Here is an 18,041-nt window from a genome sequence, read left to right as displayed (position 1 = left end):
AATTTTCTTTACTTTGGCTAACTTCCCTGCTTTTGTCACTTACTCCTGCCATGTCCTTTCACTTGCACCTGAGTTGTGCTGACAAATAGTGCCAGTCCTTCATGCACCCAAAAGATAGATTTCTACATTACTGAACAACATGCTCTGTAAGTTGCCTGTCATTTATTGGGTTCTTTCACAGAAGGAGATAACATTCTAAGGATAAAAGCAATATATATGATAAAATCACTATAATTTATCTGTGTACAGTTATTACATTATTTGGGTAGAGTCCAGGGCACTGACAGCCAGAACATCTGTCTTCTTTTTATGATACCAGTTAACAAGGAAAAGTTGACGTCCTCCCAGACTAATTGGTAGTACGTTTCTAACTCTTCTCAAACTCAGGTACGTGCCCATCATGAGAAATGCACTTGCAAGCTCCTGCGGCGCAAGTTGGGGAATAGGCCTTCTCCAGGCTTCGCAGTGTTTTCCAAGTACTTCCTTTGCAGCTTGTTATCAATAGCTGTTACGTGGATCTTTATTCTTAAATACCCAGATACAACATTATTTTTGTTCTCTTAAACAGAAAAAAACAACCCAAACAAACCCCAAAGAAGTAGATTCTGCTACTCTTTTAAGCTAATTTCATCTCTTTCTCTAAACCCTATATATTTGTCAGACCTACTTTCTGCTTGGACTTTTTCTTTTCCTCATTGTCCTTAAGTCCTGTTAATCTCTTAACTCATTCTGGGGTTTGCTTTCCTTTGGGAGCTCTCACCTACTACGTGTTTTTGCCAAGTCATTTTTTTCTCCAGTCCCCTTCTTCATTCCCTTCCCAATAGTATTTTGTCTTATAGGCTTATAGCTTTTGGGTTTGCCCTTCTTGTTTGTTGTTTTGGCTTTTTTTAAACTTTAGATTTTATTTTAATGGAAACAAATTTCCATTGTGAGTGAAGCAATGGAAGGAAATACTACCAAAATAAAGCCAAGAGGAGAAAAACATTAACTTCAAGTACAGGAGAGGAGAATTTTCATGATAAAACCCTGAAACATTTAGGTTAAATTAAAGTCTGTGATAGATACCAACTGCTGGTTTAGTGAGCTGCTGAAGTCCTCTTGCTTCAGATCTTCAAAGCATGGCAGTTCACAAGCTGTCACAGTTTCAGATACATAGAATGAACTAGGCACATTCTCCTCTACCCTTGCTCAGTAATGAGACAAAAAGCATCTGGAGGGAAACTGGCACTTCAGATTCAGTTCATGAGTACATGATGTGTGCTCTGCCTTTGCTGCCCACTCCTGGCTCCAGAGAGGCTTCTGCAAGTCATGACAGTTGCTGTGGTATGGAGAAAGCATTTTGCACTGCATTTTGCATTGTGCCTCTCTTTTCGCTTTGGTCTCCTGGAATGATGAGAAAACCGATAATGATGCTGCCTTGTGATCATGGAGTATATGAAACTATTCAGTCCAACTCCTTATGTCTGACTTGGCCAAGATGCTAGAAATTACAGAGTAATTGTGAAGGTCATCAGGGTGTTGTCTTTGTCAGTCCTAGTCTTTCCCCCAAGGGAATCCACTTTAGTAAATAGTAAATAGCTATGCACTCAAAGGTGCCTGTGTTCCAGAAGTGACCACGACCACGAAGATCTCTGTTGCAGTTTCTTCCTAGCATCAGTTTTCTGAGGATATCTTTTGGAAGGATATCTTCTTTCCTAACAATTTGCCAGTTTACTCCTGCTTGCATTAACATCCAGATGCCTAATTTTGGTATCTCAGTTCTACCCATTAATTGGGCAGAAGTTTCTGGTGCGAGTTGATATACCTCAGGTTTTGTTTTCTTAATTGGTCCTTTTACAACCACCTTTCTTCAGAGCTATTAGATAGTGCAGCACAAAGAACCTAACAGAATTGTATTAAAGCATCTTTCCTTCCCCTCCCACCCTCCCCCTTCTCCCTCCAGCTATATTTGTCAAATTTTGACACGTCTCTGCTTTGGGTTAGTCATACAGTTTTCAGTTTTATTGAAGAAACTAATCTTTTTTGTTTATAAGTTTTTTGATTGTCTATGTAATTCTTCAGTTTCATTCTTGACAGATAGATAGCAAGAAACAGATCTTTACAGGATATGCTAAATACTCTATTAAGATTGCAAGTTTCCAGCAGCTTGGTTAGCCTACCTAGGAACCTAGTTTCAGGCTGGGGCTCTTTTTTGGCTGTGAGTTGTGGGGCTGATGGCCAGTAAAAATGCTGAGCTGCGTGGCCCAAAGAAAGGAGAAATTCTAAATTGTAAACCACAAAAGGAAAAGAATAAACTACCACCCCTGGGGCATAATATGCTTCTTGGTTGAACAGATTAGCCTTGGACTTTGTGCTGGTAACATTACAGCAGACATCCTTGGAAAAAGAATGCATGTTTGATGAGCGATGTGTTTTCAGAGACCAGTACAAACCTTTTTTGCCTCAAGGAATTTGTATGTGGTACCTTTTTACTGTCACTGTGCAGTACAAATAGCACTAAAAATTGTTATTAAATGTACATTATGTTTATAGACTACATCAAGAAGACTTTGTGTGTTAATCACAAGTAGCAAGAAAAGAATAAATGTCAATTCTACTAAATGAACAGGAGTGAATGCTTTGGGAAATACCACAGTAGTAATCATAAAGTTGCTGCTGTAAAGTGGTAAATTAAAAAAATCTGTTTGTACGAAAATCAGGGAGTTTCAGCTGTAACAAGTTTTTAGTATGGCAGTTTGTTCTTGCCCAAAATTTTTTACTTTTTTTCCAAGTTGAGAAAGATCCATCTATTATTTCTCTTAAAAAAAACCCAACAAAATGTGTTTTAAAAGAAATGCTTCCCATTTCCTTTTTTTTGTTTGTTTGTTAAAATAAAGTAGAAACAGCTAAGGTTCAAAGTCTGGTGTGAATGTCATCTGGAAATATGCCTTTGTCTGTTGTTAGGGTTTGGGGTAAAAAGTCTGACTTACGGTCTGTTCTCAATGTTATCATGACATGCTTATATAATTGATTAGAATAATTTAAATTATTAATGCTGATAATTCAGGAGTGTTTCTTATTACTTGGTTAGCAGTTACCTACATGGATGTGGGACCAGTAGCAGCAAATTGGAAATTGCCTCATTAAACTTACTGTGCCAGTAATAAGTCAAGAACTGTGAGGAACTGTGACAAGTAAGCTACTCAGGCATTCTGTTGCCAGCACAGTCCTTCGTATTCTGTCTTTTGAATGACAGGGGCTGCCTTGGGAAGGGGATAAGTACAGGGAGTACCCAAAACCCTGTTTGTTCTGTTTTCCAAGAGTTGGTGCTGCTGAATTTTACTTGACTACTCTGTTGGCTGACACTCCCCAAGTCCGTGGTGAATTTAGACTAAATAAACTTTACAAAGTTCCTTGTACAAGAGTTTGCACAAATATTTGTTGGGCTCCCACCTCTAGTTACGCTGCCTGCAAACCGTTGTCAGACTTTCTGTACACCTTAGTTAGACCTTTGTGGGTAGATGGCAGCTTCCATGGCAAAACAGTCCTGGTTAGTATATCCTGCTGTAATCTTCTCTGGCATGCTAGCAAGAACAGAGGCTTCTCCAAGTATTTTTACATCTTCTTTCCCCTCTTCAATCTACAGAAATTGAAAGGAAAAGTGACCTCTTGGGATAGGAGTATGGGCTGACTTTTGGTAGCTCAGAGATTAAGAGAGGAAACTATTAAACAGAGACTTTTCTGTGTTAACAGTGAACTGTAATAGTGCTGTAGAGTTAAAGATTTCTAATATTGGTCAATGATTTTGTGTATTGGGTACATGGAGTGTATTTGTATAGCTTTTCTTTTTAGCTAAAATTGTAGACAACTATTAATCCAAGTAATACTCAAGTCCAAATAATGTAGAACTATTAATTTGGAACAGTACGTTTTTACACTGAATCGTTTCTGATCTTGTGAACACAGAACACTGTTGGTGTCAGTATGTGCAAGTGAAATCTACATCACTTGCTATTGCAGTCTGTTTTGGGCCGATGTTTGGTCTTTTACACTTTGTGTTCACAATGTTGATGCCCAGGCTCAGAACTGATGCTGTTACAGATGTGAACTTGGGCTCCCAACAGCAAACTGAGGAATTCAAACTTCAGTTCAGAATCTCCCCTTATTGCAGGGGTTATTTGTGGAGAGACCCATCAAGGAAAGGGAAGTGATGGGAAGCTTCCTAAAAATCTTCTGAGTATGTTCAGTCTGTTCCCAAAGGTAGGCATAGGTGCAAGCAGCTTTCATGAGTGGGCAATGAATACGCTGTTTCCTCCACAGAAGGGTGATGCATCAGAGTAATTCTGTTTGTTGTAAGAAGCAGAGCTTAAAATAGAATTGTATCCTTCCTAAACATAAAGATTTCTTTGTGTCATAGTAAAGCGCAGGGCTTTAAAAATTTTTATTATTAATGTCCCTCGTATATATTTTGTTCTTTTCATCGAGGTGGCCAACTTTATGACATCTGTTATTACAACAGCCTTTTTTCTGCCCTACTTTCCCTCTGTTGTTTTTTGTTTTCCATTTTGTCTCATTTTCTGGTCAGATAGCTTTAATTAGCATTTCCAGTGTCTGATTATATTGTGTTCACACATTCTTTCTATTCCATTCATCATATTTTTTTAATTTTTTTAATTTTTTCTTTTTTTTCCTTTATTAATGTACAGTGGGTTATCTTCTTTCTAGGTCTCTATTAACTCTCTGGAGTGCTAAACTTGAGAGAGGAGTGTTAATAGCTGAGAGATTGCCCTTGGCATACTTATTTGTAGGCAAGTTGTTTGAACTTGTAATACTTGGAAAATGAAAGTTAATATATTTGTTTTGTTATTCCCATGGAAACGAGATATTTATAATGAGCTTCTAAAAACAAGTTACAAATACACACAAAGAAGCTGATTCTTTGTAGCAGTTGCTTAATAGAAAAAACTGGTTCATTTGGGGGTTTTTAATGGGTTTTTTTAGTTCATGACCTCTGAAAAGCTGGTGTCAGGAAGGGGCTTCCTGAATGTGAACAGGGCATTAAAAATAGCTGAAATAAACTGAGGATACAATTGCCTTCTGTATCATGCAGTGTTCATAGGTTTATCATTTTTCATGGAGTCACAGAATGGTTTGTGTAGGAAGGGACCTTCCAAGGCCATCCAGCCCAGCCCCCCTGCCATGGGCAGGAACACCTTCAGCTGGATCGGGATGCTCAGAGCCCCGGCCAGGCTGGCCTTGGATGTTCCCAGGGATGGAGCACCCACAGCCTCTCTGGGCAACCTGTGCCAGTGCCCCAGCACCCTCATCACCAAGGATTTCCTCCTCACATCCAGTCCAAATCTGCCGTCTTCTAGTTTAAAGCCATTCCCCCTTGTCCTATCGCTACAGCCCCTGCTAAAGTCTGTCCCGTCTCTCCTGTGAGCCCCCGTTACGTGCTGGAAGGCTGCAGTGAGTGTCCCCGGAGCCTTCTCTTCCCCAGGCTGAGCCACCCCAGCTCTCCCAGCCTTCCCTCACGGCAGAGCTGCTGCAGCCCTCGGAGCATTTCTGTGCCTCCTCTGGACCCGCTACGACAGGTCCATGTCTGTCCTGTGCTGGGGCCCCCCGCACTGCAGGGGGTCTCACCCGGGCAGAGGGGCACAGCCCCCTCCCTCCACCTGCCAGCCACACTGCTGGTGATGCCACCAGGACACGGGTGGCTTTCTGGGCTGTGAGCACACAGTGCCGGCTCACATCCAGCTTTTCATCCACCAGCACCCCCATGTCCTTCTCCACAGGGCATTTGGTGGAGCTGGAGGAGACTGATCCTGTGGAGTGTGTAAATCCAGACCTATGAAGGGTTGTTGGGAGACTGCCTCTGTCATTTCTCTCTGCTTGGTCCGTTCTCCCCTTGCATTCAACCCACAACTGTAGGGGTAGGAGAGAGGGCTGGTGCGTGTGGTCCCGCTGAGCAGCAATGGTCGCAGGGCTGCTCAGAGCTCTGAGACCTCTCTCCAGAGGCAGCAGGGCCTGCAGCACTGCTACTTGGTAACTTTGAGGCTGTGGTATGTGGCATACATGTCCCATACGTGGCATACCAGAGGTGCCAAAACATGTTAAGAGATAATTAAGGGTTATGATTTTGGGGTTTCTACAAGGCTTGGCATGCCTTGCAACTGCAGAATTTTTGAGTTAAGTAGAATGTTTTTCAGATGGGTTTGATAATACTGTGGTAGATGGGACAGGGAAAGAGGATGTTTTTGGAGTGTAGGAAAAGATAATGAATTTCAGAATTAAAGCTGCTTTATTTAGGAAACTTGGGATACAGTTCCAAAAATTCCTGCATTCACAATCCTGTTTTTAGTGTCACTCCAATTAATGTTTTTTTGCTGGTAAAGGATATCTGCCACGATGCACATTTCTTTTTCTTTTGAGTCCAGCAGCAATACTACATTGATCATATGTGTATCCAATTTGTGGTTACTTTTTAGGTTGGAGGGAAAGAAGAACCCATTTCCTTTCCCTGTGTTACTCTGACAGGGAAAAAAAACAACTGTGAGAGGTAGGAGTGGCTTTGTGTTAGACCAGGAACAGATGTTCTCTGCTCCTTTTGGCACCCTTATTTATGTATTTTTACTTTTAATACAGAATTAAAAAAAAAAAAAAAGTTGTTCTTTTGCATTTGATGTGTGGAACCATAAATTCTACATGTATTAATAAAAATAAAAGGAATCAGCATGAATTTCAACAGTTTTTTCTGAAAGTGGTCATTCCCTTTCCCATTGTGATGACCCTGACCGATGATCCAAGACAAACTGTAGCAGTCCCGATTGGAGACTTGCAGGTAATCAATGTGCTACAGAAAACTGAATCTGAAAGGTCTGTGTGTTAGACTTGTCAGTGAGTCTGTAGTGAACAAGGGCCTTCGTGTGGTGTCACACTTAAGCTCTGCAATGACTGCCGATGTCATCTTTCTCAAAATGAGAGGCAAAACAAAATGAAGTCCTGACCTCTTGAAGGTTTTGGGGCGTGTTTCATCAGAAGAGGGATATTAATCCTATTAATGAGAATCCTGGACAAATTCCAAGTAGTTAATTGCGGTTATTCCATGTCTGTCTAAGTAATGAAATACTGGATTCTGTGCTTCATTTCCACTGTCATGATATTCTTTGACTAGCTAATGCCATGAGAAACTCCAGCATATGCTTCACCTAAAGCAGACAAGTAGTCACAAACAGCAAAGTTTGATCAAAAACCAAATAAACTTTATTTCTGGCTAAAATAGTGAGTGTGAGGGATGTAGGAATTTGCTACATGTTGGGCTGTGTTTGAAATAAAGGATACTAGTATTGAATGATATGTAAAGGGTTGTGTTAACGTTGAATTTTTCTGTGAATAACCAATTTCTTCTTGTTTTAAAAGCCTTGGATAAAATTTCACTTTGTGTTTATTTAATTGAAGTAGAAGTCACTTCCTAACTGTTGGTGTCTAAACCTGAGAAATCACACTCCCTCCTTTCATTAGTGGAGGCACCCTCCGAGTGAGATAAATTGATGACAGATAAATAAATGAATAGCCCTTGGCAGTGGCTCTGTGTGACACTTGAATTAAAATCAGATTTCTATGCATAGTTTTTCTACCCTGAGGTTTCTGTTGCCAGTGCACTTTCTCTATCCTTGCATCTATTGTTTATTCCTGTATAAACAGCCATCACTGTTTAAAGGACTGGTCTGGGTTGTGTGGTGTTTTGTTGGGGTTTTTTTCTGGTTTGCTTGAAATGCTCTCTAAATTGGCATAAAAAGAAATGCTTAAGCAGCAAGCAAAACTCACATAGTAGCATGTTTCCCAGCAATATGGACTCTCAAATGTTTCTTTGACTTTGAGGATTTCATGATGTTGTAAGCAACAGAAAAACATCTTCTGCTATTAAAGATGGTACTATTTAAGATTACATCAATATAAGTATCAACATTTTTTTGAAACTTTTCTATTTGATGTTAAATTTTAGCTTAAAACATATGGCTAAATTTTGGTGATTAAATTATTGATCTAAAGATCAGGGAATCTGTAATTTAATAATACAAGAAAAGGTGCATTTTGTGGGCAGTACAATTCATAGAAAAGAAATTTATTAAATTTTTAGATCATGAGTAATCTCACTAATGCTGTGGCCTCATACCTGCGTTTTAAAATGTGGAACACTGCAAATGGTTTTGTGTTAAGGAAAAGACAGCAACAGTGTGTACTCTACTATGTTATCTCCTGCCTAAACTGAATAGTTTGAAATCCTAGAAAACAGACTTGCAGTAATCTCCTTTTGGTTAAATGCATCTCTCATGTATGCTGAGTTTCTTTGTAGGAGTTTTATCAATTGAACCCTTTGGCCTGATGAGTGTAAAAGTTCTGCAGGAGTGACTGTATAAATAGACGTTTGTAAAGTGTGAATTTCCCACTCTGTCAGATTTTGTACTGTACACTAGCAGAATCTTCTCTACTGAAAGTAAACCTGAGTAAGTAATTTACTGGTGTGGAAATATGGGCTTCCTGTTAGTGAAAACAACAAGTCTTCAGCTCTGAATTTCTGGGGGAGCGTGTGTGTGTGTGTGAGTTGTCGGACTGCTATAGTGTGTTTTTCATGAACCTGTGAATGTTTTATGAAGGTGATGGGTCCAAGAAGGAAAACAGGCATTAAATTTAAATGCATCACTTTAAATTTGTCAGTCTTGAATAGAGAAGGAATTTCAAGTTTGTAAATGCTTTTCAATAGTTTGCTTTACACAGCAGCATTATTCTTAATTTACTTGTGAATACATGAATAAGTGACCTGTAAATGATATGTCTAGCTAGGCTAGAAATAAAAAAATACTAAATAACAAAACTCACCTAAGATGCTTCAGTTCTTGTCTTTTATGCATGCAGACTTTATATTAGTCGTCACCTAAATGAGACTATATTTGGTTTGATGAGCTGGAGGCATTTGGACAGTAGGCCATGTCCCTTTATTTCTTCCACATTTCTGAATGTTCATCGAGGGAAGTTTCTAAAGTGCTATCCTGCTGGTGTACATAAAAAAAGGAAGTGCTGTTCCTGGGATATGTTTTATTTGACACCATGTATGGGCTGCATGGGTCTTCCTGTTCTGTTGCATTTTTCTGTTTTGAACTGCAACTGTTCCACTATTCTGGGAATGCTTGTTGTGCTCTCTTGTAATTTCTTTTTAATTTCTGTGTGTTTCAACAGGGGAAAGTCTTCCAGAACTATCACTTTTGAGCAGTTTAAGGAGGCTCTTCAAGAACTCTCCAAGAAGCGATTTAAAGACAAAAGTGATGAGGAAGCAGTTCAAGAAATATATAAACTAATTGAAGGGAAAACCCCAATTATATCTGGAGTAACGGTATGTTACTGATCTCATGGATGGATTGTTCTAGCTGTCCGTTGCTCTGCTGCAGTGTTGTTACATTCACCTGCTTCCTTTCGCAGCCCACAGGCCCGGGCAGCCTGCCCCTGTGGGCCTGGGGGCCGCGGCTGTGCTGCGCTGGGTGGGAGCCGTGTGTGAAAGCAGAGTGCGGGGGGTGGTGTTCCTGCGGGCACAGCCATAGCCTCTGCTAGGAATGGCAGGACCACCCAGCGGCACGGGCAGGAGATTTCAAGGAGCTCTCTTGTGTGTGGTTAGAATGTAGAAACATTCATGAAGAGTGCTGTATCCAAATCAAAAAGAGTAGAAGGGAGTTAAATTTAGAACCTCATTAAACAGTTCTAAGATACTGTGTGAAATATCAAAAAGACTGAAGCAAAGACACCTTGAAAATACATTTAATACAGCATGTGAATCCTAAAACACTGGAAATCTGGGAATAAGTATCATGTGGTCTGGTCTTTGCTTTTTGTTTGTTCAAAGTCTGTCCGTTCTTTATTTTTCTTTTTAAAATATTGGCATTAAGATTTATATATGAAAATGAAGTTATAAAGCCTAGAGTACATAAGTTGGGTTGTCCTTGTAAATGCTCAGGTTAGGCAAGCTTTTACCCTGTAGTTTAGGAGATACTGGAGTGTTTACCATCGACTTGAATAGTCCTGTTATCTGCTTAAAATTTGTGATCTTCCTGAGTTTTGGCTGTAGGGCTGTGAATGAAAATCTAATTATAAATAATCTTTCCAGAAATTGATTCTGCACAAATGAACAGTGGAAATGTCAAGTGGAGACATCTCTTTCGAGTTATACAGTTTGTCAGATTTTTACAGGATTTGATTTTATTACTCCTGTACTCTTGCTTCTTGAAACAGGTGATTGTTTTTATACAGGCTTAAAATAACGAACCTTCCTTTTTGTCCTTCACTGATTTTAGTGAGTTTAAGTAGCTTGTTCATCTACTCAAGGAAAATCCTTTGAGTTGGGCACATTCTTCTAGGCTTCACTCCTGATTCAGTTTTCGGTGTTTCAGCAGTCACATATTGAAATGCTAACAAGCGAACAGCTTTTTTCTGCATGGATGACAGGAGGGCGAGAGCGCTTTGTGGGTACAGAGTAGTATCGTACAGGTGCTGTAGAGGTAATGAAAGTGCCATCAGCAGGGGGAGAGGAATGGAGGGGGGGGATATGAGCCAGCAGTGTGTGGCTTGCCAGTACTCTTATTGTATTTGCAATCCTGGGGAATGTTGGGAGATGTGATGAAGAAATAATGGGAGAGTGGGGAGGGGGGGGGGGGGATCAAAATATTCACTCCTTGCTTGCTGGCAAAGTAAGGAGCAGGAGGCGGAGCTTAAAGGAAGGGAGATTGCAGGCTGGGAGAAAAAAAACCACCCAAATTTGATGTTTGATTTATCGTGCTAATTTAGTTTCCAGGTGGTAAAACTGACCCAATCACTTGGATATTAAAGGCATTAAAATAAATAAATATGCAGCCAGTCTCCCTCCAGCAACCTGGAAATGCAGATATGAAATCTGTATGCAAGCATTCTAATGCTTTGTTTACTTTGGGAAGCTGTGTCCTGGAAATTTTAAGTAGGACTGCTTTCTATATGAAGCTTTTCTTAAACTGTCCTAGGATCAGTCAGTCATGCCAGGTGGTGTGTGCCCCACTCTGTATAGTTGTGCTGTAGGTCACATAGATTTGGTTCAGGTTTCAGCCAGAAAACTGTAGTGTGACTACTGACACATTAATCTAAATGTATTAGGGAGGGAGTTGAAAGCGTGATTAATACTTGGGGATAAGTATACTTTAGCAGGATTTGGAGATTTTTATGTCTTAACTTCTGACATTTTATGCTCTTTGTTGGGGAGGCAGGGCAATATGTCTGTATTAAATGGCAGCTTGGGGGAGTCACTGCTTCCACAGGATGGTCAGAAACCTTACTTTCACATGAGACAATGAGAATTTTAGTGTATATTATGATAAAAGAGGGATTTTCTTTTTCTGTTTATTTTTTCTTGACGTACAAAATGTTGTAGATTTACAAAAATCCCTGCTTGTGGTTGATGTGGTTGAGAAGGGTCAGCAGCCAGGCACTGAAATGGAGAAATTCTGGGCTGCTTTCTTATCTGCAACAGAAGGTGTATGCTTCGCTTGGTCACACAGAAAGAAAAAGAACAGGCAAGTGATGGGGGCTAATTAAGCCACAGCTTTATTAGCTAATGTGTTAGTATATCTGACAACAAAATATGCAGTGCAGGCCTGCAGCTTTGACAGTTTACAGTCAGACATGTAAACAAAGTCTAGAACCTTTTAGTTGCCCTCACTCCTAGACAAAGCCTGCAAGAGCCAGGCTGAGGTTCATTCTTTCCCTGCAGCAAAAGCAGTGTGCTGTAGCTGTCAAATGCATTTCTACACCTTCTGTGGAGCAGATACTTGCTTTGGTCATTGCTGGCTCTCAAAGTGAAACCAGTTGAAGCTCAGTGTATATCCACTGTGTCCCTGACATAGAAATGTAATTTCGATGGAAAGGACCTGGGATGGTCTCATTCAACCTGCTGCTCGGGGGGAGAGCCAGCTGCAAAGCTGGGTGAGGTTGCTCAGGGCCCAGCACAGTTGAATTTGCTCCGAGGGTGGTGTGGGTGGCAGGGCAGTGCAGCAGCGACAGCACTTTCAAAGCTAGGTGTGGGTGCTCAGGGTGCTGGCAATGCAGGCGGGACTGTATTCTCACCAGAAGGGACCCATCAGGGGAAAGCAAGGAAGCCAGAGTGCAGCCCCGAGAGCGCAGCAGCTGAGATGTGGCAGTGGTTGCAGCAGGAGCGCAGAGAGGCTCAGGAGTTCCACTTGGCACTATGTGGGTCTGCCTGAAGGCTGGACAGCGGTGGTCTCTGCATGCTGCAGGACGTGGTCCCCAGCACGTGGGCACCCGCTGGGATGCAGTGGTACTCCACAGGAGTGCCGTTAGCACATGGAGTCCTGGGCCCCAGGGCTGGAGCCCTCTGTCCAGGCCCTGTGCTGCAGAGGGCTCCTGCCTGTCCCTGGGGTCGGGGCAGGGGTGGCCTCTCCTGTGGGAGATGTGCTATGGCCAAGGCCCCGAGGTCCCAGGCTGAGGGGAAGGGTGAGGAGGAGACTGATGTGGTATTTGTGGAAAACCCAAGCTACACAAGGGGAGGAAGGAGCAGCAGCTGGAGACCAAGTGGAGAGAGACTGTCAGGATGGAGAAGGCTGGAAGCTCCTGACTTCTGGCAGTAAGGAGCAGTCACAAACGTGTTCCACCTGCAGGTCTCCAGTCTGAGTACTCTGGGCACTTGTGGGGGTCAACGAGACCCATCAGAGCCAGCTGAGCCTGGGCTTAGTGCCCACACACAAGGGGAAAAATGGGCAATAGCGTGACCCAGCACCACCTGATGCTGTGGGGGCAGGCAGGTTCTTTTAAGGATCCTTGGTAGCATGGGAACTCGCCACAGGTTTGTAGTTCTAATTACGAGCTTTATTATTGTAGGAAGATTTGAGTAATCAGCGTAGCTTGTTGTTAGACAGAATTGTTAACATTTAGGATCTCTTTCTTACTACGTAAAATTGCAGTTACCTGTTCTTTTCAGTCACCTGGACCCTCTACAGATCAGGTCAAATCCTTAATAATCAGCATGCAATAGATTAGCCATGATGTGGACTCTGACTTTAAATCTGGTACCCAAGAGGTCAGCCATTTCCAAGTTACGCACACACCCCCCCGTAGGCACTAAGAGCACGTCTAAAGCAGATGCGTGTATGTATGTTGTTTGACTGTGAAAATAAAGACATTAGCTGGAAATCATCCATCTCGTAGAGAAGATTAATATACCGTAAATGTTGTAATTAAGCTATATTTAATCTACCTATGTCTATAAAGCTACTAAAAGAATTGGGATGTGATGCTGGTAAAGGGGAGCATGCTGCATTTGATGCAGTTTTTTATTTTCCTTCAGCTGTGGGGGGTTGGTTGGTTGGTTTGTTTTGAAAAGAACCCAACAAAGCAAACAATGGGTTGGCTTGGGAGACACCAGCTCTTGCAGTTTTTCCCATTATCTAGAAGGTTAAGAGGGCTGTAGCCAGATGCTCATCGGTGAGGAGTTTTAGGCGCTACATGTAGAGCCAGGACTTGCAATGTTGGAACACCTGAGTGGCGTTACTGGAAACCAGTCCTTTGAAAGTCATTGCCCTGATTGATTAAAGCGGGTGTTACTTTCTACTTTCTGACTTTATTGGAGTGGCTTATCGCTTTCTTTTGTGTGTCTGTGTGCACACTAAACTGAAGAAACATGAATGAAATCCGGATTTTTCTTTGGAGATTGACACCTATTCCTGGCTTTTTGCAGGTTTTTTTTTAATGCATATGCATGTGTTCCCATGATTTTTTATTTTTTTTTAATTTATTTTTAAATCCTTTTGGTATGGAGTCCTGGTATAATCCCCAGAAAAGGAAAAACTTAGGCTTTGAGAATTTCTTTTTTCCTCGTGAGTTTGAGGGTCTCATTCTTTACAAAGGTTCTGGATGTTACCAGCAAATAAATAATTTTAAAAGACTTGCTCAGATTGCTGACGGTGGTGCTGATTCTGAAGGCTCCCAGAACATTTTAATTACATAACCAGATCTCTATGGCAACCTTTTCTAGGAAGAAATGCTATTGGGTACTAAAGTTTTATGGTTGAAGGAGCAAATACAGAAAGCCAGCCAGTTTCAGTGAGGAGCTGAGCAAGGGTGATCACAGTTGACAGTGTAGCCGGGAAGACTGTGGATAAAGCGCGTACCGTCCTGGTGAGGAGCAATGTTAGCGCCTTGCCCCTGCCCATCACCAGCGTTTTTTGGCAGTGCAAGCGCTGCCAGCACGCTGCTGCCTTCCTGCACGGAAGTGCTGCTCCCAAGTTGCTGGCTGTTCTGAGGAGCAGCATTGCTTCCATAGTAGCCAGCTCCAAGTTTTGCAGCTCTCCCATCAGAGTGTTAGTATGGTTGATTTCATTCAGCACGTCAGTTGAGAAAAAGGATTGTTAAACAAAGGTGTGTGGGGGCAGCAGTTCTCGCAGTCTGCCATTTTGCTAGGTGATGTTGGCCTCCCATACTTCAGGTGATCCGCCACCTACTAAAAAGACACAGTACCTAGGGCAGGAAGGGAATGTTTCTGTACTATCTGGACACTCGTAGGTCGGGCAGAACACCCCAGAAAACCTTACTGCAGTGTTTTGCGTCAAGCCAGTAAGTTTCTGCTTAAGCTGTGGAACAGCTTTAAATCAAATCTGAACCTTTGTCAGTGATGGCAAGCAGTAGAAAATCTCTTCAGGCAAGGTGTTTCAGTGGAGACAAGTTCATGGCAAAAACCATTGCACTTCATGTCTGTTTTGAAGGTGTGGTACTCCTACAGCCCAGTAGCTTTTCTTGCTGCATTTAGCCCCAGTAACTGGTTTGGGAGATCCTTTTAGGGATGGTGCCAGGCTCTGTGCGAAGCCCCGCGGCGCACGGCTGACGAGAGCTCACACGGGCTGTGCTGGCTGCAGAAGTGGAAGCCCTGCAGCTGCCTGGTGCTGCGCTGATCTGGTTGTCCAGCCTGTTGCATTGTGCCAGGTGGATGCCCCAGCTTTCTTGGCATTAGCTCGGCATTTTAAACCGCGTGCTTCATAAAAAGGATGGTAATGAGTGCTAACTGAAAATGGTGAACATGACGTTAGCAGCACTGAATTGTCTTCCTTCTTCTTAGCCTTGTCCTGGAAGGAAGAGTCCTGAAAGTCTGGGGGATCTTTTAGTCTTACGCTGTTATTCTATTTTCGTGGTTGTGGCACAGGTGTCATAGGATGCTTCTAAGCCTTTGACACCAAAGCTGAGATAGAGGTCCTGTTGATTCTCTTAACATTCATGCTGATTTAACTGCATTGCTGCAGTTTCTCTGTAGCAAACCAGCCAAATGAGTGCAAGAGCATGTTTTTCAGTGGATGTATTTTTCTTCAGCAAATAGCTATGTTCCTCTTCAGCTGTCTCATGGAATGTGTGTTCTTGATTTCTGTGTTCTCCTTTCCTTTTTTGTGTAGTTCCTTTCAGCTTTTTAAGGATTTATAGTACATTTCTGAAACTTATTCTGATTTTCCAGACTGATGAAATGGAATGGTTGACTTGCTCTATAAACTGCTTTTTGGTTTGTCTTTTTTCTTGAAGTCTAAGGCAAAATCGCCCAGGTGTGCAGAGGTATCTTTCATAAGAAAGGAGGAGGGAAGCATGTGGCACTCTGAAAGGGTTTCAGGGTTTCAGGGTTTAAAAAGACTCTGCAGCTTTCCCTTCCTCTCTGGTATGAGGGCTGTTGCAGACAGACAGAAGTTGGAACATGGCTAATTGGTAATTTGGATGGGTTGTTTGATATTTTTATTATTATTATTATTTTGGTTTTTACCCAAATGTGGTCAAACACTAGAACATGTTGCCCACAGAAGCTGTGGAACCTCTGTCTTTGCAGGCGTTAAGCTTACACAGAAACTTCTTCAGTTATTTGGGCCTTGCTGTGTGAAGGGCTTAGGCTTAGGCTAGATAAGGACTTTTATCAAAAGTTCCTTCCAACCTAAATTGTTCTGTGGCTTCATGATTTCAAGTTCTTATAATCTCCAGTCCTCAGTCTCTCCAGGTAAGCAGTTTCTGTGCTTGACCAATCACAGTGATGAAGAATTCTTTTCTGTGTCTAGTTGGAATTTCCCATCTTCCAAATTGTGTTCATAATCTTCTCCCTCCCACCCCCTTCTCTTGTGTACTTCTGAACTCACGCTATTTCTAATATCACCCCTCTGTTGAGGACAGGACTAAGACTTACCTCCCCTCCTCTTATTCTCTTACGAGTCTGAATAAAATTTCTTTTTTTAGATAAATTTTCTTTTTATTTCCCATAGCTGACTCTTGAGACTGTGGCCTGTTCTGATCTTCCCAGTGAGGTTTTGATGTGAGAGGAGATGTAGCTGAAAGAGACAGAAGGCATGCATACCTTTCCTGACTCATCTGAGATGTTTCCTTGAACTTGGAGGTCATGTGACACCCTCTTTGGTTGGAAACTGGCAGTGAAGGAACAATGACCATTTTTGAAAGATGTTTTTAAGATTAGAACCAGCACAATGGTACAGCAAAATACCAGTAAAAATACAAGCTTGATGATTGAACAAAACAAACAAAAGAATGAATCTTTTTTCAGTGATCTCTTCTTTTGACAGAGGCAAAGACATGGAAATTATAGCAGCTGTCTTGTGTTAATGGAAATAACTGAGTGAAGCGAACAATGGTTGGTCTTGGAGGACAGAAGTCTTAATATTTTTTGAGAGTATCTTTGGTTGATTCATTTGCTGTTCCAAAATGAGCTTGCACAGACATTATATTTGGTTCTGTTGTGCTAAGTAAAACTTTCCTCTTAAAGAGAAAGTTTAAAAAAAAAAAATCAAGTTCATGTGCATCTTCTGTGATATGCAAACTTTGTGGTTAACTGTGTGTGCAAATAAGAGAAGGAAAATGGTGGAGGCTTCTGTGGGCTCACAAAAGGGAAAGGAGGAGGTTGGCCCAAAGTAATTTATTGCCTTTAGAAAAATGTAACTAGAGATATATAACTTACTCCAGATAGTGAACAGTTCAAGCAGACCTGCTGTATGAAAAAAGAGAATAATTTTTTTGTTTCATTGTGAAAAAGAAGAGAGAGTGTTGACTTGCTAAGATGGAAATCATCTTCATACAGCCCTTTGTGCTGTTCACTGTGTTTCTTCCGACACTTCTCCTCAGTGATGAGAGACGGTCAGCTCCCCTCACACCCTGTTTTTTATTTGCCTTCCAATGCCCATGTGCAATTGGTAATGAACAGCTGGCCTGCACGGAATGAGTTCCCAGCTACACTTTTAATTGTTTTTGCCCTTTGCTCAATTCCAGTTTTGCTCAATTCAAAACCATGATTGGTTTTGTTGTTCATAAACAGAAAAAGCATTTTGATAAAAACAAGTTGGGTGCATATTTGGTTCATAAAGGCAGTTCACTAAAAATAAGTCATCAGCTCATACAGGAACCTTTTATGAATAAACTTGCCACCTTAGGGCACTGAAGGTGATTGAAAAGCTAGAAACCATTTCCAGGCACATGAAGGACAAGAAAGTCGTCGGAGTAGCCAGCATGGCTTCGACAAGGGGAATTCATGCTTGACCCACCTGGTTAACTTACATGATTAAATGCCTGGCCTGGTAGGTGTGGGGACAGCAGTGGGCAGTGTCCACTGGCCTTCAGCAGGGCCTTTGGCACGGTCGAGGCTGCGAGTGCAGGGCCCAGGCGAGCAGACAGCGAGGTGGGTTGGGCACGGGCTGGATGGCCAGGCCCTGGCAGTGCCCGCCAGCGGCACAGAGCCCAGCTGGAGGCCGGTGGCTAGTGCCGTACCCCGGGGCTCCGCGCTGGGTCCCCTCCTGTCCAACGGCCTCATCGGTGATCTGGGGGGTGGGCAGAGCGCACCCCCAGCGAGGCGGATGACGGCACAGGCTCTGGGCGGGTGGCCAACGGGCCAGAGCTGTGCTGCCATCCCACAGGACCCGGGCAGGCTGGAGGGACGGGCTGCAGGAGCCTGGGGAGGCTCGGCAAGGAGAGGCACAAAGTCCCGCACCTGGTGAGGAGCGGCCGCAGGC

At 42.4% G+C, this 18,041-nt stretch overlaps 1 protein-coding gene across 2 annotated transcripts in view; it reads left to right on the top strand.

Moving 5' to 3' along the window:
- Nucleotides 1-18,041, top strand: part of LOC121084904 (tubulin polymerization promoting protein) — a 66,929-nt gene that overhangs the window by 35,463 nt on the left and 13,425 nt on the right. For both annotated transcript variants that reach the window (XM_040586957.1, XM_040586958.1), the window contains exon 3: nucleotides 9,217-9,370. In XM_040586957.1, coding sequence (XP_040442891.1) covers nucleotides 9,217-9,370 — 154 coding nt within the window. The remainder of the gene's footprint in view (nucleotides 1-9,216; nucleotides 9,371-18,041) is intronic.

This window comes from Falco naumanni, chromosome 3 (assembly GCF_017639655.2).
Source record: "Falco naumanni isolate bFalNau1 chromosome 3, bFalNau1.pat, whole genome shotgun sequence".
NCBI classification, from domain to species: Eukaryota; Metazoa; Chordata; class Aves; order Falconiformes; family Falconidae; genus Falco; species Falco naumanni.
This window is presented reverse-complemented; position numbering and strand designations above follow the sequence as displayed.